Source organism: Schistocerca serialis, chromosome 2, assembly GCF_023864345.2.
Source record: "Schistocerca serialis cubense isolate TAMUIC-IGC-003099 chromosome 2, iqSchSeri2.2, whole genome shotgun sequence".
Lineage (NCBI taxonomy): Eukaryota > Metazoa > Arthropoda > Insecta > Orthoptera > Acrididae > Schistocerca > Schistocerca serialis.
The window spans coordinates 465,247,788-465,273,000 of record NC_064639.1 but is presented as its reverse complement, the minus strand read 5'-3'; the positions used below and the strand labels follow the sequence as shown (position 1 = coordinate 465,273,000).

General features: G+C 43.6%; 1 protein-coding gene across 1 annotated transcript in view; it reads right to left on the bottom strand.

Moving 5' to 3' along the window:
• LOC126457375 (sodium/potassium-transporting ATPase subunit beta-2-like) overlaps nt 1-22,203 on the bottom strand; it is a 136,052-nt gene extending 113,849 nt beyond the window's left edge. The window contains exon 1 of the mRNA XM_050093626.1: nt 21,911-22,203. Coding sequence (XP_049949583.1) covers nt 21,911-22,103 — 193 coding nt within the window. The 5' untranslated portion in view covers nt 22,104-22,203. The remainder of the gene's footprint in view (nt 1-21,910) is intronic.
• Nucleotides 22,204-25,213: the final 3,010 nt, after the last annotated feature.

Below are 25,213 nucleotides of genomic sequence, written 5' to 3'. Positions count from 1 at the left end.
AAACAAACGTTATTAACATTCACAGCTTTATTCTTCATGTCTACATATTTATTTCTCAACATAGTCACCCTGGTGACGAACACATTTCTCCCAATGAGAGACCAGTTTGGTGATAGCCTCACTGCAGAATGTTTGACTTCTTGACGAAACCACAACTTCATCTCTGCTTGCAACGTTTCATCACTTTCAGAGTTAAGCCGTCGAAGGTGTTCTCTAAGTTTGGGAAACAGAAAAATCGTACGAGGGCGAAGTCGGGACTGTATGGAGGATGATAGATGACAGTGAACCGCAAAGCATCGGATTTTTTAAAATGGTTTTTAGGGCGCAAAACTGCTACGGTCATTAGCGCCCGGTCTGTTACTCAGGAACAGGTAAAAAAAACGAAACTGGAAACCAGCAGCAATGGGAACAAAACTCAAAAAAATTGGAGAAACTAAAAACAGAAGGAAAGTTTTAAAAAACCACTATAGAAGGGGGTTGGTTGTCCCCAAAAAGAACTTCAAATGACGTGCGTCATCTCACTGGCACTAATAAACTCGCGAACGCGATCGGCTGAGCGCGTGTCATCTGCTAAAATGGAAGATATATCAGGTGACAGCTGTAGACGGGCGCGTAACGGAGTAAAATAGGGACACTCAAGTAAAAGGTGTCTTACCGTCCACAGCTGAGAGCAGTGGGGACAGAGTGGGGGAGGATCGCCACTTAAAAGATGTCGATGGCTAAAAAAAACAGTGCCCTATCCGGAGTCTAGTTAAAATTACCTCCTCCCGACGAAGAGTTCGGGAGGAAGAGGCCCAAGCGCAGGGAAGAGCTTTCACGTCCCGCAATTTATTATTGGGAAGTGTCGACCAATGTGCGTGCCATAAAAGAGCAACACGACGACATACATCGGATTTTTGCACATGCAACGCTCGAATGTGGTCTGGAATTGTCATGCTGAAGAAGAGGGTGCTTCATGTGTGGATGAACTCTTCAAATTCGTGCTTTCTGTTTTCTGCGGGTGTGTCACACACCGACAGTTACGGTGCACACCGCCACGTTACACGCTTCAATTCGGTAGACGATAGAGGGTAGCAACTAGCGTCAGCGAAGCGGTGAAGTCGACCGAAACTGAGAACAGAATAAAAAATTGGGAGGCATTACTTTTCGACAGTCCCTCGTAGATTGAACTCCTTGGTCTCTACCTACCGTGTAACTGGTGGAACTAAACAATTGTAGCGCAAGCATTGTTTAGCCCTTTTGACAGCTGCATTCGATTAAGAGCAACTGACAAGCTGTTTAAGTTCTCAGTATCATCAGTAGACAGAAGGTCTGCTTCAGGTTAGTCAAACTGTTGCATATGGAGCAAGTTATTGCTTCTGTAAATAATCCCTACCGCTGCGTGGACGTCAATGTAAGACAGAAAAGCGTCTCGTTTGTTTCATAAAATCTAATGTTCTTTACTACTGTCTCAAGGTGTAGCTCCCGCGCAACGCGAAGGATCCCAACATTTTATAAAAATGTAAATTGAGGAAAATTAACTATTCGACAAAGCGTGGTAGGTAATTTTACAGCTAGTTTGCAACTGCGATTTTGAAACGTCACCGATTGGCTTAATAGCAGCGTACGAGAGTATTGAAAGGAACGAGAACAGTATTACGAAGTTTGTTAAGGTCTGTTATTACGAAGCTTGTTAAGGTTTATACTCTACGTTTCAAGAGCAAGAGACAAAGAGTGCATAAAACAAAAGTCAAGACTGGCAGCATAGAGCATTCAGATGTGAAACGCGCTCTGCGGGCTGCAGTGACGTTCACGGCGCGTCTCCTTCCGCAAAAAGGTGTACTGCACACTTTAAATGTATACTTGCACTTAAATTCGCGTTAGTGCCGTAAAGGGAAACAGCACGGCCCTTGCAGTGACATTTAAGGCATCACAAGGGCAAAGTTTTCCAACAGGATGCTACAGGGAACCTCCTCTATTATTATCTATGTAATCTTCGTTTTGGTACGAAGGGTGGTCTAAACAATCTACTAACTTTCTGTGAACACGCGTTCGATCACCTAACGCCTGTGCAGCAACATAATAGGCAAATCAACGAAGCGCAGGTTAGGGGAGGGATTCATGAGTGTGTGTGTGGGGTGGGGGGTGGGGGGGGGGGGGGAGAGAGTTGATGGGGCGCGGATGGCCTTCAGTAGTGCAAGTCAGTACTTTCCCCAGTTTACACTTTACGACTGTCGGATAACTTTAGATCAATTTTCGAATTAGCGAGTTATAGATATCCTCTAGTTCCAGAAATTTTATAGAGTTGTCCTTACATTATCGAAGAAAATGTAGTTGCTTCAGTATCTTCATAGATAAAGTTACTAGAGTCGATGAGCTCGGAAGACATTCTGATGTTTCAGACACCCAGAATATATGTGCGTCATCTAACACAAAACTATAACGTCCTGCTAAGAGGGTCATCGGAAATTTAAAAAGTGTCGTTTTCGACTATGACTGTTCACTGTACGTGACAAAAGGTGCTATACTGCTGAAACTGAATGGATGGGTTGCCATAATGAAGAGAAGTCGCAGAAGCATTGTCGTTCGCCATTCAGTATAAGTGATGTAGGAAGTCACGAACAGTGTGGCTCAATCCTGTTTGATAATAATGTTGGTGTCATTACCTAATTTCCCCCAGTGAGAAGAATGGGTCATATACATATCACGCCAATGTACGCGTAGAATAGTGTCGGAGATCTTTGACTACATTGTTTTGAAGGCTTCTGTCTTCTGTCCTTGTCTCTTGAATGGTTTCAAACCTGGCCCAGTAACTTCCTGTTCTACATTAATCTGCGTTACTCTGCATACTTGCTACACTCAACATCTCGATAATTTATGCTGCTGATTCCAGTTCTTCTTAATCTCTTGCTCGTAACACTGTCAGATAAATTACTTCATTTTTGCCTGAACAAGCGCAATGCATGTGTCCTTTTTGTGTTTAGCACTTTACTTGTATTACTTTAGTTACAAAACTTGATTTGATACTTATAGGTCCACTTCATCTTTAGCGCGATCCTTTGGTATACGTGCCGCCAATTCATTTCTAGATTCCTACCAACCACATATGATCTCTTATGCAGGACCTAGTTTCTTCGTCAATATTGATCCAATGTTTGTTACATGCTTTGCTGAATAACGCTAAGCATTGGGAGACGATAAATGAGTGCAGAAAATAAAAAACTAAACGATAACAATGGAAATATTAAGAATATAACATTGGGAACTGCGCGTCTGCCTTGACGCAAACGCTTTCGTTTTATTTATTTTCTCCTCAAACTAGTTTCAGCGACAATATAATCAGTGGCTTTTTTGTTATTCTAAAAAATGTAAAATTAGCGTCGTTATAAACATTCTAAAACATTTTTACATATGTACTGTTTGGTTCCAAACGCTGTGTTCTCTGATTAGTTTTAGAATACCTACTACTCAAAGAATAGAATACAGTGCTTTTTAATGTTTGCAACGACTAATTTTGCATGTTTTAGAATAACGAAAAAAATCACTGACGACGAATATATTGTCTTTGAACCTAGATCGAGAAGAAAATAAATAAAACGAAATTGTTTTGCATCAAGACGAACCCACAAACCCAGTTGTTTTTATGGAATTACGGACAAATGGAAGAGTTTCAAGATAAAATGACTAAGAATAAAGCATGTTGCTGGTGAGTACGTTACTCATTTCAAAATAAATGCAAACGGCATCGGCCTCATGGACTTTCCCCAGAAATTGTGGTCTCATACGAAACGGCGAGACACGTTCGGTGGCAGGGACAATCTAAGCAAACAGATCCTCGAATGTCCTGGTTTTCACATTCTACAGGTGCTCGCAGGGTGGAATGAGCGAGGAGGGGGTGGGGGTGAGAGGGTCAGAGGTGCAGTGGTTTCTATGTCTCTAGCATGCAAGGAGAGTGCAACTTTGGCTAAACAGTGCTTTGAGTCTTCCATATTGTAGACAAATATGCCATGGCACTCTGAGTTGATTAAACCACATTAACAAACGTCCTATACATCCGAAGAGCGAAACAGGTACACTGTGTTATACGATGAACACCTCGATCGGGCGCTGCCAGATTGATAGTCTAATGCCTCCATGCCTGTGGAGTATATTTAAATTTCATCCTTGAGCTGTTACACTGAGGAGACGAAAGCGGTGGTATAGCGATATGCACGTATACAGATTGCGATAGTATCACATACAGAAGCTATAAAAGGGCAGCACACTGGTGGAGCTGTCGTTTGTATTCAGGTGATTCTGGCCGCACGCCAGAAATTAAAAGACTTTGTTCCATTTGACTGATGAAGTCTTCCATTTCCAGGGCCATCCAGACTTTGCATGTATTAATTTCATGGAAACGTCTTCATCGCTAAAATCGATATGACGAGTTGCGAGTAATCATCATCAGATAAAAGATGCTTAGGAAAGCTCATACAAGTGAGCAGTACAAGAAAAAGGTTCAATCTCACGTGAAATTTATGTTTTTCTTGTATTGCTCACTTGGATGAGGTTCCGTAAGCATATATATTATGTGATGAGGATTACTCGAAACGCGTCAAAGTTTCTACCGACCAAGGCGTTTCCATGGAATTATTACATAACATACTTTAAAATCGGAATGGTAGTTGGAGCTAGACGCATGGGACATTTTGTTTCGGAAATCGTTGTGGAATTCTATCTTCAGAGAGCTACGATGTCAAGAGTGTGCCGAGAATACTAAGCTCAGGTATTACCCCTCGCCACGGACATCGCAGGGGCCGACTGCCCTCACTTCACCACCGAGAGCAGCAGCGTTTGCGTAGATTTGTCACAGCTAACAGACAAGCAACCCTGCATGAAACAACAAGAGAAATCAACGTGCAACGTACGACGGACGTATCCGTCAGAACAGCTCGGCGAAATAATTCGGCGTTAATTGGCTATGGCAGCAGACGACCGACGCGAATGCCTTTGTTAACAGCACAGCATCGCTTGCAGCACCTCTCCTTAGTTGTGATCATGTCAGCTGGACCGTAGACTGGAAAACCACGGTCTGGTCAGATGAGTATTTCATTTGGTGAGAGCCGATGGTAGGATTCGAGTGTGGCGCAGACCCCACGAAGCCACGGAGCAAAGTTGTCAACAAGACATTGCGCAAGGTGGTGGTGGCTCCACAATGGAGTGTGCTGTATTTACATGTACTAGGCTCTTTGGTCCATCATTGATTGAAAATGGTTCGGGTACTTGGAGACCATTTGCAGCCATTCATGGACTTCACGTTCTCAAACAACGATGGAATTTTTATGGATGAGAATGCGCCACGTCGGCAGGCCACAGTTGTTGGCGGTTGAAGACATTTTGGACAATTCGAGCCAATGATTTGGCAATCCATATTGCTCGACATGAAAATCATCGAACGTCAATACACTGAAGAGCCAAAGAAACTGGTACATCTGCCTAATATCGTGTAGGGCCCCAGCGAGCACGCAGAAGTGACGTGGCGTGGCGTGTACTCGACTAATGTCTGAAGTAGTGCTGGAGGAAACTGACACCACAGATCCTGCAGGACTGTCCATAAATCCGTAAGAGTACGAGGGGGTGGAGGATCTGGATAGCACGTTGCAATGCATCCCAGATATGCTCAATAATGTTCATATCTGGAGAGTTCGGTAGCCAGCGGAAGTGTTTAAACCCATAGGAGTGTTCTTGGAGCCACTCTGCAGCAATTCTGGACGTACAGAGTGTCGCATTGTCATGCTGGAATCGCACAAGTCCATCGGAATGCACAATAGACATGAATGGACACAGGTGATCAGACAGGATGCTCACGTATATGTCGCCCGTCAAAGTCGTATCTAGACGTTTCAGTGGTCCAGTATCACTCCAACTGCACACGCCCCACACCATTACAGAGCCTCCACTAGCTTGAACAGTTCCCTGCTGACATGCACCGTCCGTGGATTCACGAGATTGTCACCATGTCCGTCCGCTCGATACAATTTGAAACGAGACTTGTACGACCAGGCAACATGTTTCCAGTCAACAGTCCAATGTAGGTGTTGACGGACCCAGGCGAGGCGTAATGCTTTGTGGCGTGCAGTCATCAAGTGACACGAGTGGGCCTTCGGCTCCGAAAGCCCATATCGATGATGTTTCGTTGAATGGTACGCACTTCTTCATGGCCCAGCATTGCAATCTGCAGCAGTTTGCGGAAGGGTTGCACTTCTCTGTCACGTTGAACAATTCTCTTCAATCGTCGTTCGTCTCGTACTTCCAGGATTTTTTCACAGCCCCAGCGATGTTGGAGATTTGATGCTTTACCGGATTCCTGATATTCACGGTACACTCGTGAAATGGTCGTACGAGAAAGTCCCCACTTCATCGCTACCTCGGAGATGCAGTGTCCCATTGCTCGTGCGCTGACAATAACACCACGTTCAAACTTACTTAAATCATGATAACCTGCCGTTGTAGCAGCAGTAGCCGATCTAACAACTGCTCGAGACACTTGTTGTATGATATAGGCGTTGCCGACCACGGCGCCATATTATGCCTCCTCTTATCTCTGTATTTGATTACGCATGCCTATACCTGTTTCTTTGGCGCTTCAGTGTAGCAAATAATCGAGAGGTCAGTTCGTACACAAACTCCTGCAGCAGCACACTTTCGCAGTTGTGGACGGCTACAGAGGCGCCGTGACTCAGTATTTCTGCAGGGGACTCCAACAACGTCTTGAGCCCATGCCAACTCGAGTTGCTGCACTACGCCGAGCAAAATGAGGTTCGGTACGATATTAGAAGTTGCCCAAGACTTTTGCAGCCTCAGTGTATCTTCAGTATACAAGAATTACTTCTACAGACGTAGAGTGTCGTTGGAACCGTGCGTTACCGGAATTATTCAGGTTGGCATCGCAATACAACATGCCCAGAATGCGTACACGTGTAGTTTACAGCTCTGTTTCATGCTTTGAGAAAGGTCAAATCGTCGTCGCAAGGGACATGAGGCCATCAGACTCATTGTAGAGCAATGACTGCAGAATGACTGCTGACGACACGAGGTGGACTCAACAGAGTGGTGAGGCCAGTAGGCTGGGGTCCTTTCAGAAGTACTGCACCATGAGAAGGTCTTAGGACTATTACACTGGATCAGAAGAAGGTGAGACAATAACTGAAAAAGACAGAACTAATCGTGGAGGACAGCTTACTGAATGCTGTGTTGAGATCTTCAAGAGTTGTTATGCCTGCATTTACTGCTCACACCACGACACGATAATGTAGACTTGCATGCCAGACTCAGCTGGGACATTACGTGACATTCTGAGGTGAGTCTCTTTTCTGTTTATGGTGGTGAAACCGACGGTAACGTGTCGATAGACGACCAAGCAAAAGGTTACAGGAAGGAGTGTTTATACATATCTCAACTCGTGGGACCAATGTGTGAGAAGCACTGGATGTGACGACAGAACTGATACGGTTATTTTTGAAGGAACGCTTTGTGCTCGTCAATGAGTGGTAAGAAAGGTAAATTTCGTTCGCTGACACTTCATAACCAGAGTATGTGTTTATTAATATTAACACAAACAATGTATACATATCCTGTAAACTGACTCGTTGCACATCATTTCAATGAAGCAGTCTTTCAAATGATCTACGGAACATGCAGCAAACCAACCAACCGGTCATCCGAGGTCCCACACTGAAGTTCACATCACAAACGTCTTGGGGAATGTACCTATTCTTGACTGGACTTCCCAGTCACCTGACGTTGTCGGGTACGCGGTGTTAAGACATACTTTCACACCACCCTCCAACCAGCGACGTTAACTCGCGTTTCAGGCACTCCAAGAATTTCCTCAAGATGAGATCCAGAGGCTCCCTGCTGGCGCACCACAACGTATAGGAGTGCATTCGTTCCGTGGGAAGCGCACTTCATACTGATGACATATCAATTCCGACTGGAAAGAAAGTTTAATCATATTTGATAAATGATCTTCCACTTCGAATAATATGACTGATGCTCCATGCTGTAACCATCAATTTCAATCAGTGTGTAAAGCAGTAGTACAGGCTGTGGGGCATGAAAAACAATCTTCTGGGAATGCCCAGAAATTAGTCACCGGAAGCCGTTTTCCAGCCACCTCTCTTTAGGATCTTATGCATACAATGTGTGACGAAACGCTGTATTTACTGGGAATAGATTCCGGCTCTTAGCTATTTCTCTATCAATTGAGACTTATCTAACTTATGTATCACGAGTATTTTCCGTGGCGTACTTGTGACACCATTGTCATTTACCCATTTCCTATTCGTCAGTGGCGTGTGTGATGCACGACTGCCAGCAATTCTCAGTGTGAGCTGTAATTGCTCTGAATTTTTCGTCTTGGCCATTCCGCGAAGTGTACAAGAGGAAGTAACATGCGAGACTCTTCTTGGAGCTAACGCTCTCTGGGTTTCAGCAGTAAAGCTGTTCATGATGCACAACGCCTCTGTTCTAGCGTCTGCCACTGGAATTTGTTGAGCGTGTCCGTGAAGTTCACATGCTTGCTAAACGATCCCTTGACGTACCATGCTGCTCTTCTTTTCTTTTTCTTCTATGAACCCTACCTGGTAGGAGTCTGAGGCTGACGAGCAGACCTCGGTGGCCACGGAAGCAGTACCCTGTGCAAGGCCGTGTTGCAGGTGCAAGTCGCGGTCCCATTCAGTTTGAAGTTCCCCATGCCGTCATGGCGCGTGAATGATCCTCTATTATCACAAATAAGTCTGTTTTAAAAACGATGTCCATGGACAAGAAATCTGAGAGGTCTCAAGCACAAACCTTTGGAATAAATCTTTTCTCCCCTATAAATTAAAGGAAAACTACCAAAATTTTGTTACCGTTGACATTCTCTAACTTTTTTTTCATTTTGTGCACTCCAAGCAGGAGATCTGACTCTTTCAGATCCAGCCCATTATAGCGTCGCTATTCCTTTCTGTTGCATACCAGGCGATATCTGATAGTGGGGCAGAGGGCCTCCCAAGTGGGAATGAATGGGAGAGGATTATCAGTTCCGGAATTTACCTTAAAACCGATGAGAACCTCCCAAAAACCCTTGTCGGATTTGGGGGAATGGAGATATTGTAATTTTATATCTGGGGCAATGTTTTCCATTGCTACCCAGTCCGAATGAGAAGAACATAGCTTCGAACACGATCTCTAAGAGACGTTAAATCTACATTCCTTTACATGCAGCAGACAATCGCAAAGATAAAGCTTTCCTGGTAGTGGGTACAATGTGAGCTATTTCCGTTCGTACGGGAAGAAATATAAATCGTTGTATCCATTGTGTCTTTATTGTCAACTACTGTACTGAGTATGCGGTAATATGGTCTGCTTACTAAACATATTATTTTGAATACGAGTGTAAGGAAATTGTGTGTTTCTTGGCGTTTACTTAGACGTGATTTCTCCGAATTCTGAGCGCAAGACTCTTCTGGATGCACTGTATCACTTTTGATGGGTCTCATTGGAGTTTGCTAAGCATGTTTGCGACGCAGTCGAGTCAAACCTTTCGGGCAGTGTGCACTTCGCTTACCTATCTTTACTATGTACACTGCTCTGCAAAACTTAATGACGAGATAGATAAAGTAACACAAGAACTCGATGGAAGTGAATGAAAGCGCGGAAGCACGTTGCTAGAGATCTCCCAGTCGTCTCACACGGTATGAGGCCAGTGCGACTATGCTGACAATACGAGGCAATTGAAGGAACGGGAAGACGCCGAAGGAGAGGATGACTGCTACATCGTGCAACAGCCAATAAGAGACCCACGTCAAACAGCAGGTGCTGCTGCAATCGAACAAAACTCCAAGGTACGCACCCTCACGGATCATACCGTCACAGCGACTGCATGGGGGTTCTCTCTCTGCACGGCGACCAGTTCGTTGTTTTCCGTTGACACCTCCACGTCGGCGGCACAGTTTGCGATGGTGCCGAAAACATAGAGACTGGACCAGCGAGAAGTGGGATCGCGTGCTCTTCTCGAATGACAGCAGATTCAGTCTGAGTGGTGGTTCCGGAAGTACCCTCACACGGCGAGAAGTGGGAACACCTAATACACCCAAGAACGTTGTCAAACATGATAGTTTTTTGGTCCAGGTATTACGCTCTGAGGAGGCATAATCTTGCATGGGTGTCCTGACCAAACATTTGAGCACAATACTCTCTCTGGTCAACGTTACTATGACACGTTATTCCCTCCCTATGACCGTCTTTCCAGGTGTGCATGCGGCCCTAACAATTTTTTTGTATTTTTTGTGGATGACAATACCGAATTTGTCGACGTTACGGGACCCGAACTTAGAAAATAATTTGGGCTTGCTATCTTTATGGGAACTGTAAAATAGGTGAGGATCGATGATTATTGGTCAACCAATCCGTTGACAGACAACGAATTTCGCAAAATGATGTCCCGCAACCGATTCAGACAAATATTTTTACATTTTTCCGACAGCAGCAATAAACCGGATAATGCCGACCGGCTTGTCAAAGTGCAATTCGCAATTAATTATTTTTCCAAAAAGTTTGAAGAAACGTTTAACCTAAGTTAAAACATCTCAATTGATAAAGGAATGATACCGTGGCGTGGACGGTTAAACATTAAAGTTTACAATGCGTCGAAAATTACGAAATGCGGCATACTCATTCGGATGCTGTGAGATTCGAGTACGGGATACATTTCCTCATTCAAGATATATTCCAGCGCTGGTCAGCCTTTAGCATAAACAGTGATGGAACTATTGACACCTTATGATGGAAAGTGGCATCACCTCTGCATGGATAATTATTATAACAGTGTAGAGCTTGCAGAGAAGTTACTTGAAAAGAAAATCCGAGTTTGTGGAACGATACGGCAAAATAGAGGATTTCCTGAAAATCAAAGCGCGCAAAAGTCAATGTGTTTGAAGCTTGTCATCAACGGAAAGGTGACAAGCGGCCGGCGACAAGCCAAGTAATCCGAATTAGCGATGCCGGCGCCAAGCGAAGAAATTTGTACGAGACGTGCAGACGGCAAAGTGTTAACAGTCCTGTGGCCAGTATGGAAACATGTTGCAAAGTATGCATGACCGTCCATGGTGATTACACGCCATACTAAGAGACATCTCTCGCTATTTTTAATGTGCAGGGGAACATGATTAATCGGGTTGACATCAGTTCGTCTCATTGCGTATTTCTTTCAGTTATCTTCTGTACAGTTCTACAACAATTATTTTTATGTATGGCCCAAGTTCAATAGAATTACGTCACTTGTTAGTGACATCATTCCAAAGTTAGTTTTGTCCTTTATTTTCGCAAACCCGTGTGTTTCGTTAATCCACCTTGGCAAGGTTCGACGAACAATGCTCAAGAATTGGTCGAACGGGCGTTTTGTAGGTAGGCTCCTTCGCTCATGAGTTACGCTTCCTTAGAATTTTTCCGACCAATTTCAGTTTACCAGACGCTCCTAACTACTTTAAGATTGTGACTGATTCCATTGACATGACTGACGGCACAGTACAATCATGCCCAATCTTTTAGTTTATTTTTGATCATTACATTAATTTTGTGTGTACTAGTTGTTGCGTTCAGCACTGAGTAAGTCTTCCATCATTTCGTAACTATTTTCGAATGATGTGCTCGCCTTGTAAGGCCCTACTTTATCCACGAACAGCCTTGGACAGCTGAAGAAGTCTTTCAGGTCATTTATGTATCCGCGAACACTTTGCAGTTTCACAGGGGACACTAGGAACGGCGTTTCGACATAAAGATGTACTGGGTTCTGTTAGAAAATCTTCAGTCCAATCGCATACCCGTTTCTTTAATCTATAAGCACGTACTTCGTTTAGTAGGCGACATTGCAAAACTGTAGCGAAGGCTTTCCGGAAGTTCAGAAATCTTGCTTCAACATGGGGTCTCCTTAACGATCGGAGTAGAAGCTTCACTTTCTCAGTATGGGAAAGGTATCACTACTCTCAGTTCCCCAGGTCGACAAGCAGGTGACAAAGTCTGAGCAAAGTACCTCCTACCTTTATTATGTCACAAATTCTTTCAAATCATTATCGTCACTATTATCGTATTAGGTACGAGAGATGAGTAGCTACTTATTAAACGAAAGGGCGAGAAACCTTTCATTTGGACTGATCACTTTACTCCGCCCCACTTTTCATTCCTCAAAGAACGTACCTTCGGTTTAGTCCGCAGGACACTTTGAAATAATTTGACAGATTTGTGTAAAACGTCAACATTCTGTAGGGATACTTTTATGTCATTTTTTATAAAACCTTGTCTGGACTAGTGTTTATTAAAGATTTGTGAATTCTTCGACAGTGTAATGTGGGCACTTGAAGCATCCAGTGAAAGAGCGTCTGATTTACTAGCAAATGGGTGCTCCCAGGGCGAATGGCTGCAGGCTGATGTACCTGCAACTCTAACTTACATGACTGTGAAGATGGTTTCAAAAAGTCGGTACCACACCTGGGGACCTCTCCTTGTAACGTCAGAACAGCTCTATAAAAGGTGATAAATATCTTTTTAGAGATTTTTATATAGTATGTTTGTATGCTGGTGTACATTCATATCTTTTATACACTTTTGATTCTGGGCCTTGTTATAAAAACTTTATCAAGGATCTTAAGCGCTGTCATAAGGATCTAAAAATCATTGTGGTTAAACGGAGAGTAGCTGTCATTTCGAGCTCGATTTCCATAACAGTAATCTTATGTGACATGCGAGCTAAAATTGGTATGGTAGGGATTTCTCCTGAAGTAAGTAATTAGCCATGCAGAGAAACTAAGTGGAAACAACATGTATTCTTTTGGAGAAGTCGCGTTTGCTACACGATTTCGTTTCCTTTTTAAATAACTGGTAGGCCATTTAACAACACTGCTAACAAGCACTATTTGGATTAACTCTGTACAGCGTTGGCAGGAGGCGTGTTTAAGGCAGGACCGAATGCATAGCTTCCAGCACGTCCCCAGAACAGCGGTGAGCGGCCGCTGCTTATCGTCGAGTCCTAAACAAGAAACAAAGAAAGCCACTTATCGCGGATCACGAGAGAAACCGGTGCCTACCGGCCCGGCTTATAGGGTTCCATGGAAACCTCACTCGTCACCGCTAACTAAGTGCGGAAGTAGGAAAGAGCATCGCGTCGAAACTTACTGCGGTTAGATTTCGGAAAGACTGTAATAATTATTTTCAAAATAACGATGCTGGCTTGGTTTTTGATCTGAACGCTACCAATACACTTTCCTATGTGGAGGGTTATTTTTCTCTCATACCAACAGCAAATGGGCAACCAGCAGCATCACAAACCTTTCTCTTCCAAGAACTCTGCAGAGGCGTTTAGAAACGCGAAATATCATGTACAGTACTGCGTGAAAACTCAAAATCCTATACAAGATAATTCATCGCCGGGCTAAGGTCTATATAATCCGTGAGCCACCTTGCGGTTTGTGATGGAGGGTGATTTGTGTACCATTGCCCATCTCCTTTCTCCCATTCCTGAAGCGAATGTTTCGCGGGTAGAAAGACTGCTAATAATTTGAAGAAATGCATCTGAGCCAACAGCTATACAAATACACTTTTCTTCTCTACCAGTTTCGGTTAAATAACCACCTTCACAGGAGAAAAAGCTGTACAATGATGAGTCATGAATAAATTATTAGCTGTAACAGCTACGGATAACGTTTTCTATTGGTATCAACAAGATAATTTTAGTTCATCGGAATTTATGGAGCTATTGTATGAGCGTTTGACTGGAAAGTATTCGTGACTCATCATTGTACAGCTTTTCCTCCTATCAATACGGTAATTTAACCGAAACTGATAGTGAGTAAAGGTGTATTTGCACAGCTGAGAGGTCAGAGACGCATTTCTCAAAATATTTGACAGTTGTAAACATAACTTATAAAATTTCTGATTGGTAGGAATACTCTGTACGGGCTCGAATCTCTCTAAATTTATCTTCTTTGTCTTTCCGCGAGATATATGTATTAGGAAGCAGTATGTTGGTCCATGAACCATGGACCTTGCCATTGGTGGGAAGGCTCGCATGCCTCAGCGGTAATAGATAGCCGTACCGTAGGTGCAACCACAACGGAGGGATATCTGTTGAGAGGCCAGACAAACGTGTGGTTCCTGAAGAGGGGCAGCAGTCTTTTCTGTAGCTGCAGGTGTGGCAGTTTGAATGAATGATTGAACTGGTCTTGTAACATCAACCAAAACGGCATTGCTGTGCTGGTACTGCGAAAGGCTGAAAGCAAGGGGAAAGTACAGTTGTAATTCTTCCCGAGGGAATGCAGCTTTACTGTATGGTTGAATGATTATGGCGTCCTCTTTGGTAAAATAGTCCCCGATTCGGATCTCCGGGCGGGAATTACTCAGGACGTCGTCGTTATCAGGAAAAATAAAACTGACGTTCTACGGATCGGAGCGTGGAAAGTCAGATCCCTTAATCGGGCAGGTAGGATAGAAAATTTAAAAAGGGAAATGAATAGGTTAAGGTTAGATATAGTGGGAATTAGTGAAGTTAGGTCACATAAGGAACAAGACTTATGAGTGAATACATGTGTACAAATACAAAGTCAAACAAGGGTAATGCGGGAGTGGGTTTAATAATGAATAAAAAAAAATAGGAACGCGGATAAGCTACAACGAACAGCATAGTGAACGCATTATTGAAGCCAACAGAGACACGAAGCCCACGCCTACCACAGTAGCACAAGTCTAAAGGCCAACTAGCCCCGCAGATGACTAAGAGATTGATGAAATGTATGAGGAGATAGAAGAAATTATTCAGATAATTAAGGGAGACGATAATTTTATTGTCAGACGACTGGAATTCGATTGTAGGGAAACGAAGAGAAGGAAAAGTAGTTGATGAATATGGGCTTGGGGTAAGGAATGAAAGAGGAAGCCACCAGGTAGAATTTTGCACAGAGCATAACTTAATCATAGCTAACACTTGGTTCAAGAATCATGAAAGAAGGTTGTATACGTGAAGGAGGCCTAGAGACACTAGAAGGTTTCAGATAGATTATATAACGGTAAGACAGATTTAGGACCCAGGTTTTAAGTTCTAGGACATTTCCAGAGAGCAGTTATGTACTCTGACCACAATCTATTGGTTATGAACTGTAGACGGAAACTCAAGAAACTACAGAAAGTTAAGAATTAAAGGAAATGGGACCTGGATAAATTGAAAGAACCAGAGGTTGCAGACAGCTTCAGACAGTATTAGGGAACGATTGACAAGAACAGGGGGGAAAGAAATAAAGAAGAAGAAGAAGAAGAAGAAGAAGAAGAATGGGTAGCTTTGAGGGATGAAATTATTAAGGCAGCAGAGGAAGTAGGTAAAGAGACGAGGGTTAGTAGAAAACCTTGGGTAACAGGAGAGATACTGAATTTAATTGATGAAAGGAGAAAATATAAAAATGTATTAAATGAAGCAGGCGAAAAGGAATACAAACTTCTCCAAAATGAGATAGACCTGAAGGGCAAAATGGCTAAGCAGTGATGGCTAGAGGACAAATGTAAGGATGTAAAAGCATGTATCACTAGGGGGTAAGATAGATACTACCTACAGGAAAATTAAAGAGACCTTTGGAGAAAAGAGAACCACTTGTATTAATATCAAGAACTCAGATGGAAAACCAGTCCTTAGCAAAGAAGGGAAAGCAGAAAGGTGGAAGGAGTGTATAGAGAGTCTACATAAAGGCGACGTACTTGAGGACAATATTGTGGAAACGGAAGAGGTCGAAGATGAAGATGAAATGGGAGATATGAAACTGCGTGAAAAATTTGACAGAGCACTGAAAAACCTGTCGAAACAAGACAATATTCCATTCGAACTACTGACAGCCTTGGGAGAGCCAGCCATGACAAAACTCTTCCATCTGGTGAACAAGAGCTACGGGACAGGCGAAATACCTCCAGACTTCAAGAAGAATGTAATAATTCCAATCCCATAGAAAGCAGGTGTTGACAGGTGTGATTGGCCATGTTGACTGGAATACTCTCTTTGAAATTGAAAAGGTGGCAGGGATAAAATACATGGAACGAAATGCTACTTATAATCTGTACAGAAACCAGATTTCAGTTACAAGAGTCAAGCCGGCGGCTGTGGCCGAGCGGTTCTAGGCGCTTCAGTTCGGAACTGCGCTGTTGCTACGGTCGCAGGTTCGAATCCTGCCTCATGCATGGATGTGTGTGATGTCCTTAGTTAGGTTTAAGTAGTTTTAAGTCTAGAGGACTGATGACATCGGATGTTGAGTCCCATAGTGCTTAGAGCCATTTGTACCATTTTGAACAAGAGTCAAGGGGGATTGTAGGCTATGTTATTCAATTTGTACATTTAGCAAGCAGTAAAGGAAACAAAAGAAAAATTAGGAGTAGGAATTAAAATGCATCGAGAAGAAATAAAAACTTTGAGGTTTGCTGACGACATTGTAATTCTGTCAGAGACAGCAAAGGTCTTGGAAGAGCAGTTGAACGGAATGGACAGTGTCTTTAAAGGAGGATGTAAGATGAACAACAACAAAGAGAAAATGAGGATAATGGAACGTAGTCGAATTAAATCAAGTGATACTGAGGAAATTAGCTAGGAAATGAGACACTTAAGGTAATAAATGAGTTTTGCTATTTGAGGAGCAAGATAACTCATGATGGTTGAAGTAGAGATGATATAAAATGCAGACTGGCTTTGGCAAGGAAAGCGTTTCTGGTGAAATTTGTTAACATCGAGTATAGATTTAAGTGTCAGGAAGTATATTCTGAAAGTATTTGTATGGAGTGTAGCCATGTATGGAAATGAAACATGGAATATAGCTAGTTTAGACAAGAAGAGAATAGCAGCTTTCGAAATCAGATGCTACAGAAGAATTCTGAGGATTAGATGGGTTGATCACATAACTAATGAGGAGCTAGTGAATAGTATTGGGGCGAAGAGGAATTTGTGGTGCAACTTGACTAGAAGAAGGGATCGGTTGGTACGGCATATTCTGAGGCATCAAGCGATCACCAGTTTAGTATTGGAGAGAAGCGTGGAGGGTAGAAATCGTAGAGGGAGACCAAGAGAAGAATACACTAAGTAAATTCAGAAGGATGTAGGTTGCAGTAGTTATTCGGAGATGGTGAGGCTTGCACAGGATAGAGTAGTGTGGAGAGCTGCATCAAACCAATCCCTGGACTGAAGACAACAACAACATATTGGTAGGTTCTAGAACCGTACGCTCTCAGAACTATAGCAGTTGACAATTCCGGGGAGCAGAATGTCCCTCTTTCTGTGTGTGCGACTGGAGCTGCTGACAATCTCCGTGCTAATTAAATGAGCCTCTCCTTTTAATCTCTGTTTCTTCTACCAATCCTATCTGGTACGCATCCCATACTCAAGAGCAATACTGAAATATCAGTGGAACGAGACTTTTGTAAGCTGCTTCATTGGTTGACTATATTTCCTCAGTATTCTTCCAAAAAAATCTCAGTTTGGCATCTGCCGTAACTGCGATTAGATATTTTACGGAATTAGCTGCTTCCAGTACTGTTCTAGAATCATATAATTATAATGAATCTTTCTGGCTATGTATGCGCAATATGTTGCATTTGTTAATCCTGGGCACCAATTGCTACTCCCTGCACAGAGCACCTATCTTCTGCAGGTCTTCCTGCATGGCACTACAATTTTCTAGCATTGCGACTTCTCTGTATACAAGAGTATTATCCACGAAAAGCCTCAAGGAACTTGTGATATTATCTATAACGTCCTCGGCTAATTGTATATACCGTGGAAATTAACAGTCCTCCCTTGCGTCCTAAGATTTCGTTGATGACGTACTGTATACCAGTCATGCAGTTGGTCTGATATTCCGTAAGCTATTTTGTTCATTAGATGGCAGTGCGGAATTTTAAATATGTACTTTCGGAAGTTAAGGAACGCAGCATCTACCGGGGCGCCTATCTTAACTGCTTCTGGGTCTCGTGGGCGAACTGAGTGGGCTGGGTTTGATACGATCGTTGTTTCCGTAACCCGTATTGATTTCCACAGAGGATATTTTCGATCTCCACGATGTCATATTACGTAAGAGTAGGTAAATCAAGTTGTTTTCGTACACTGCGTCGTGGTCTATTTACATCATATCGACTCTTGAATGCAAACAGTTCTGAAGAATATTGACAGACATCGGGAACCTCTTAGAATTCAGGGCGAAGGCGTTCAGTACACGTTTTCTGTATTATCTGTCCTAAACGACTCCACATAATGATACAAATCGGAGGGCTGCGATGATTTACAGAATTAAGAGCTAAAATCGTCTAAGAGAAAGAAGAGAGAAAGCGTCTAAAGTCGCGAAAGTGTTTCACGAAGGTCCGAGGAAGCAACGAACATCTCAAAAACGCTGCTTTCGAGAAAGCAATCTCACTAGAACTTGATAAACTTGGTCATATTTTACTGAGGGCTCCTCTTCGCGACCAAACAGAAGTTCAGTGCCACACAAAACTACAACACCAGTTGACAGAGCATTTCACACTGGTCACTGGGCGTATTGACGCGGAGGAAACGCCTGAATCATCTTCCAGACTGCTTGCTTCTTACTGTAAAATATGTATCCAAATTTCTCGTGATTTGAAAGGCAACACTAAGATATTTTATCCCTTTTACACAGCCAAATAAACGTCTCTCAACTTCCACACTTACATGGCAATAATAGAACGTCGGCCGTTACTGATGCTTCCCAGCAAGCCCATATCCACGTACTGCGGGCCAGCTGCACTACACCCAGTATGTTACGGGAGCTAAGTGCGTCCTGTGTTACAGGTTGAGGCGGCGAACAGTACACTTTTCCTATCTCCATCCTTGCTATTGGAGGTTGAGAGACTTTGATCGTTCACTTATGTAATAACATGGAACAAGTACGGCTTTGCGGTGTCATTAATTATACGACCAACGAAAACCAGTTATCGAGGTTAGCTACTGATCAATCGTGTATACGGATGGTGTTAATCCCCTCAGCGCCAGTTAATGACTGAAGATGGTTCACAGAAACGCAGAAACTGGTAGACATACAATAAATGGCACCGCAAGGACGGCTGTAGATATTCAATTTTATTACATAAGAAAACTTTTCAATTGGACGCCTGAGAGTTGAGTCCACATGAATTTGCTTGTGGACTGACCGACATCGGATAGCTTTCCACACAGGTAAAAGCGCACATTCGCGGGCCGACACTGTACCTGGTGCCAACAACAAATTCTAAACAGTCCAGGGGTTCACGGTGGCAACTGGCTAACAACATGACGTAGAGTACGGCAAGTCAGAAAGGGAAAGCCCTACTCTATGACAGGGTTAATCACCGACTTCTCTGATCGACTGAATGAAACAGCATTCACCCGATTTTCTTGCCTGCATAACCACGGTGTGCAGACATAGATTCACAATCGCAGTAATGAGTGAAATACTGATGACACTGAGTGCACACTTCAGTTTCATATTCCTTACTTGATTATTACAGCAAACTATATTTGGGGAAGGGCAGGGTAGGGTGAGGAGAAAACTCACTGTAACAACCACCCCAGAATGGATCCGCGCCTGCACAGATGATTAACAACGATGCAGCTATTCCAGACGGCAGTGCACCAGCCTCTACAGTGACAAATACAACTACTTCATCGTCTCTGATTTATTGAACCATTGCAACACTTTTTTTTAGTTGATGCCAGGAGAAGATTTCTTCGCCCGTCTTCTCTAAAGTAAATAGTTGACAAGTTATTTCTAACTAGTTAATTTGACTAATTAAAAGAGTTCTTCAATGGGTCTCTAACCTTAAAACGCGGCTTCTCTCTTGAACGCCAATGTGTGGCAGGCACCTTTCCTCTATCAAAGCTTCAGAGCTGAAGTTTCATTCTGCTTGCGATATCAATAAGTATAGAAGGGAATACAAGCTATTATGTAAGCAGTTAAAACGTATGTCCCGCACTCGGTAGCTTGCAATATTTTTTTCCGTAGTTCGGTTTCTCCCATGTTTGAATAATTATGTGTACACACAGCTAGAAGCTGTTAACGCTGATTCGCGAGACGTTTCGACGGAAATTTTAAGCGTCTTGTATTAAGACAATACCAAACTGGAGGATTAGTCATACTGTGTCAAAATCAATGGTTTACAAGTGGGCGACAGAGGGGTAGGTACTTCCTCGGGCCTGTTCTCCAGTAAGAAGTGTCAAATGGTGCGTGAAAAGCTCGAGGAGACGCCCTCCCACGCCACCCCTTCCATCACATTTTCTCTCTCTCTCTCTCTCTCTCTCTCTCTCTCTCTCTCTCTCTCTCTCTCTCCTGCATATTCTTTTCATATAATGCTTGTGCAACACAAAAAATTGAAGAAAGTAACGAAAGAGAGACCTCCACTTACAAGTCTGAGAAAGCCAGTGTCTACATCAAGTGGATACATTCAGTTGCTAAGTAATGAGAGTGTAGTAATAGCCAGTTTTTGAATTTCTTCAGTATCCGCGAATCCCGAACTTAAGAATTTCAGCTGTAACGCTGTCACATTTTTGTAATTCCTTAAAGCTGTTGTAACACTTTAACATTCTGAATGATAAGTTACGGCGTGACCAGCACAGTTGCTTTACAGTAACTTAACAGCTAACCTGCCAACAAAGTTACACACAGTTGCTCGCCGCCTTTTTGGCAGTTAGAAACAAAACATTCATGACTGCAGCTGCCTGCATCCCGAAAACAAGGGGTGACATCCCGTACTTCGCACGAAACAGTAAGGATCCCGTCGATGTTCTGTACTGAGCGATGCTTTCCTCCCTTGGTTCTGCTTCCCATCTGTGACTAAATCATACAGGTTGTATGCAGAGACTGAAATGAATGGGCTGGATCACTGTAAATATCGCCGCAATGGCTGTACACTTTTTGTAAGCAATTTTCCAAAGTTGTTGGTTCTGATGAAAACACTATAAATACTGCAACTGCTCTTTTTTCAAAACGTCCTTATATTAGCGCCGCACAGAACTAGTCAGACAATATGAACTGAAGCTCCATATTACATCAAACGACACCATCATCGCTGAACAGTTGAACAGAAAAAGAAAAATCCTCTCCGTTGTAGATGACTGAAATGATAAAAAATCTAGTAATACTGGTACTCGCAAAAGTTTTGTTAAGACGATGAAACACTAATATGGTCATAGCTCCAACTTTACACCTTGTTGTCTCCATAAAGTGAGCCAGACAAAAAAACGTCATACAGAATAATATTCACTTGCGACCTCACTAACAGCACGATTTAGTTTGATCGACATTATTTTAGCTTTACATTTTGCTATACACTAATATTTTAATCATTATTCCTGAACACTGAAGAATTTATTCGGAATTGTTATATTCAGAAATGCTATATAGGGCATTAGACTGCTTGTTGACAAACACTCTGGGCTAAGAAATTCAGGAGATACCAAAACACACACACACACACTCAAGACGACAGCGAAGAATGTGGTTGATGCATTGGGTCTGTGCTGCATAAATAAGGCTGTGTCTTTGTTTAAGACAGGTGTGGTCATTACAGTAATTGTGACTGCAGAAGCGTTCACGGCGGCGTCCTGCTTCTGCCGCGCCTCTAGAAAGCTTCGTCACAAACAACGCCCAACGTGGACGCCACAATCACGCCCAAAGATGGCTTCACGTACGGTAAAAGGGTTGCCTACTGGATGATGACATTTAACCAATACGTATATGGTACTTAGAAAGAAATATGCTCCACTGGCAGAATCGAACTTTACAAGTTGCACTGAAAAACGGCGAACAGGAGCAGTTTGGAATCTGAGCTACATACAAAGTACTGAGCTATAGACTAGTACTGGCGGCACAATTACAGCAAACAATTTGGCAGAATGTTCTCTTACCCCAGCTGCGACCTCCTCTGCCCAGAACGGTGCCCTCGTCTCTGTTGTAGAAGAATCTCTGAAATTTCTCCTGGCCACTGAGTTCCGGCGGTCTCCTGAAGCCTCCGATCTCGTAGCCGTCCGGACCGTCTTCGAAGTCGCGCAGCTGGTACGGCATTTTGGTTTGTTGCTGCATCATGGGCCGCGATGACATCTGCACTGGGGCTCGGAACAGGCACGCTCGCAAGTTCGGCACACCTCTACCTCACCGCTCCCTCGCCCTACGCTGACTGGAGCAAGAACCGTTGCGCATAGTCGCGGCACAGCCAGGTTGCGAGTCGCTGCCGCAGGGCAGCCAACTTAACCCGTGCGGGCAACGCTGGCGCGCTACCTTGCGTTTTTCCAGCCTCGGTCCAGGCGTTGCTTCGATGTTGCTGAGTAGGAAGGCCTCCTTTTTGTTACTTTCTCTATGCAGGACGAGAGTTTCGGTTACTTGCAGCGAAATAGTGTAAAAATTCTGTTTGTCGCCTTCTTATGCCGATTGCTTACCTGTACGCTGTGAAATTTGAACCAAGCGCTGCGCGAGCCAACTGTCTTACTTAGTGAAGAACGGTCGTCTACCTCGCAATTGGATCAACAATTGCGTTTGCAGTTCGCCTTGGAAGACACTAAAAAAGCTGAATACCATTGCAGTATATCATATCCCGTGCGCCGTGGATAGTGGTCACTTTACGGTCAAAACAGGCAGTGGTCTCAGGTTTTGACGTAACGGCGCCTTACCCTAAATCGCGTATACCCGAAAAGTTTGCGTTACGACAGCTACCATGTCTGTCCTCGTATATTTATGAGAAACTATGTAAGTTAGTTGGATGATGTACAGACCTGCACTAATTTACAAGATGTGTTTAAGTGGAACGTATAGGCATGTGGCTATCGTAATTGATGTTGTTCCATAGCTTAGTGGATGACTTGATAATGAGTTAAGCTCGAAACTAGTCATCATGTAATAAAGGAAAACTAATACTGTAATCTGGACAGCTCTCTGCAGTTCATTCCTTAATTTGGTCAACTGTATGAGTGACACGTACAATACCCTTACACAATTTTATGGCTTAAAGGGAGTTACATAAATGCCCCTCCGCATATTTCATGGAGCGTTCCTATTAACCAGTAGTGGAAGGGGACTTTGAACTTGCTTACTGACGCAAGTAGGTTTCCTTAGGTCATATTGATGCAGCGAAAAGATTAGCTAGTTAACCAATTTGTAACAATTTATTATTGAATTTATCAGCATTGCTCCTAATAAACTTGAGGGATGCGAACGTAAACAATTACCGTTGGTACACGCAAGTGCGAAAACTAAATCACAAGGCGGTAGGTTCAATGAAATCATTTATTAAACACTAGGCAAGGTAAACCGCAAAAGTTTGCGTATCTCGCATCATGTCGAGCGCAACTATCGCTAGACAAGTCATCGTCATCAAAAAGAATATCCCGCTTCAGTGCAAGTACGGAAAGGGGAAAAGTGATGCGCCAACGATACAAGAAATTAAAGAAGAGATCAGACGACTTGGCTTATACTACCTATGATTACGGGAACAGCGCGCGCACGGTTTATGACTTTTGATCAACTAATAAAATGTTAATCCCAATGCCAAGCGTGTAATGTATTAGCTCGAGTTACAAATGCATCGAAATAGTTGCTGTAATTCAGTGGCAAGTACACATGTCTCTCAACGAAACGCTGATGCACGATAACGTTGAGATCCCATTCTCGAACATAAAGATGAATGTAGCATACTATACATACGAACAATTGTCCTCCTTCGACTACCAATGTGTCAGTACTACGGCTATTTGTAAACATATTACGCCGAATTCTATATGCACTCGCACCGTTGTCACATTCATCAACAGTATGATATACACACATCAAAAAAAGTTTTGCCTCACCCCGGTTCCCAGAACTCCTTTCAGAGATTCCACTAAACCCGTCCAAATATGTAAACAACCATGCATGAGCAGCGCCCATTACACGGTGGGGGTCCGACAGCCGATCAGTTCCAGTCATTCCTCCAGGAAGGAGGTACAAGGCTCGTGTTGTCTGTAGTTCAACCGCGCCTAGACGGTGAATACCGCCGTTCGATCGCGTCCGCATTGTTACTTTGTGCCAGGAAGGGCTCTCAACCAGGGAAGTGTCCAGGCGTCTCGGAGTAAACCTAGGCGATGTTGTTCGGACATGGAGGAGATACGGAGAGACAGGAACTGTATATGACATGCCTCACTCAGGTCACTCAGACCGCCCAAGGGCTACTACTGCAGTCTGCAGTGGATGACTGCTACCTACAGATTATGGCTCGGAGAAACACTGACAGCAACGCCACCATGTTGAATAATGCTTTTCGTGCAGCCACAGCACATCGTGCTACGACTCAAACTGTAGGCAGAAGGCTGCATGATGCGCAACTTCACTCCGACGTTCATGGCGAGGTCCGTCTTTGCAACCACGACACCATACAGCGCGGTACAGATGGGCCCAACAACATGCCGCATGGACCGCTCAGGATTGGCATCACATTTTCTTCACCGATGAGTGTCGCATATGCCTTCAACCAGACAATGGTCGGAGACGTGTTTGGCGGCATCCCGGTCAGGATGAACGCCTTAGACACACTGTCCAGCGACTGCACCAAGGTGGACGTTCCATACTGTTTTGGGATGGCATTATGTGGGGTCTACGTACGCCGCTGATGGTCATGGAAGGCGCCGTAATGGCTGTACGATACGTGAATGCCACCCTCCGACTGATAGTGCAACCACATCGGCAGCATATTGGCAGGGCATTCGTCTTCATGGACCACAATTCGCGCCCCCATCGTGCAAATCTTGTGAATGACTTCCTTCAGGATAACGACATGGCTCGACTAGAGTGGCCAGTATGTTAACCAGACATGAACCCTATCGAACATGCCTGGGATAATGTGGAAAGGGCTGTTATGGACGACTTGACCCACCAGCCACTCTGAGGGATCTACGCCGAATAACCGTTGAGGAGTGGGACAATCTCGGCCTTAATGAACTTGTGGATAGTATGCCACGAGGAATACAGGCATCCATCAATGCAAGAGGACGTGCTACTGGGTATTAGAGGTACCGGTGTGTGCAGCAATCTGGACCACCACCTCTGCTGGTCTCGCTGTATGGTGGTACAACATACAATGTGTAGGTTCCATGAGCAATGAAAAGGGCGGAAATGATGTTTATGTTGATCTCTATTCCAATTTTCTGTACAGCTTCCGGAACTCTAGGAACCGAAGTGACGCA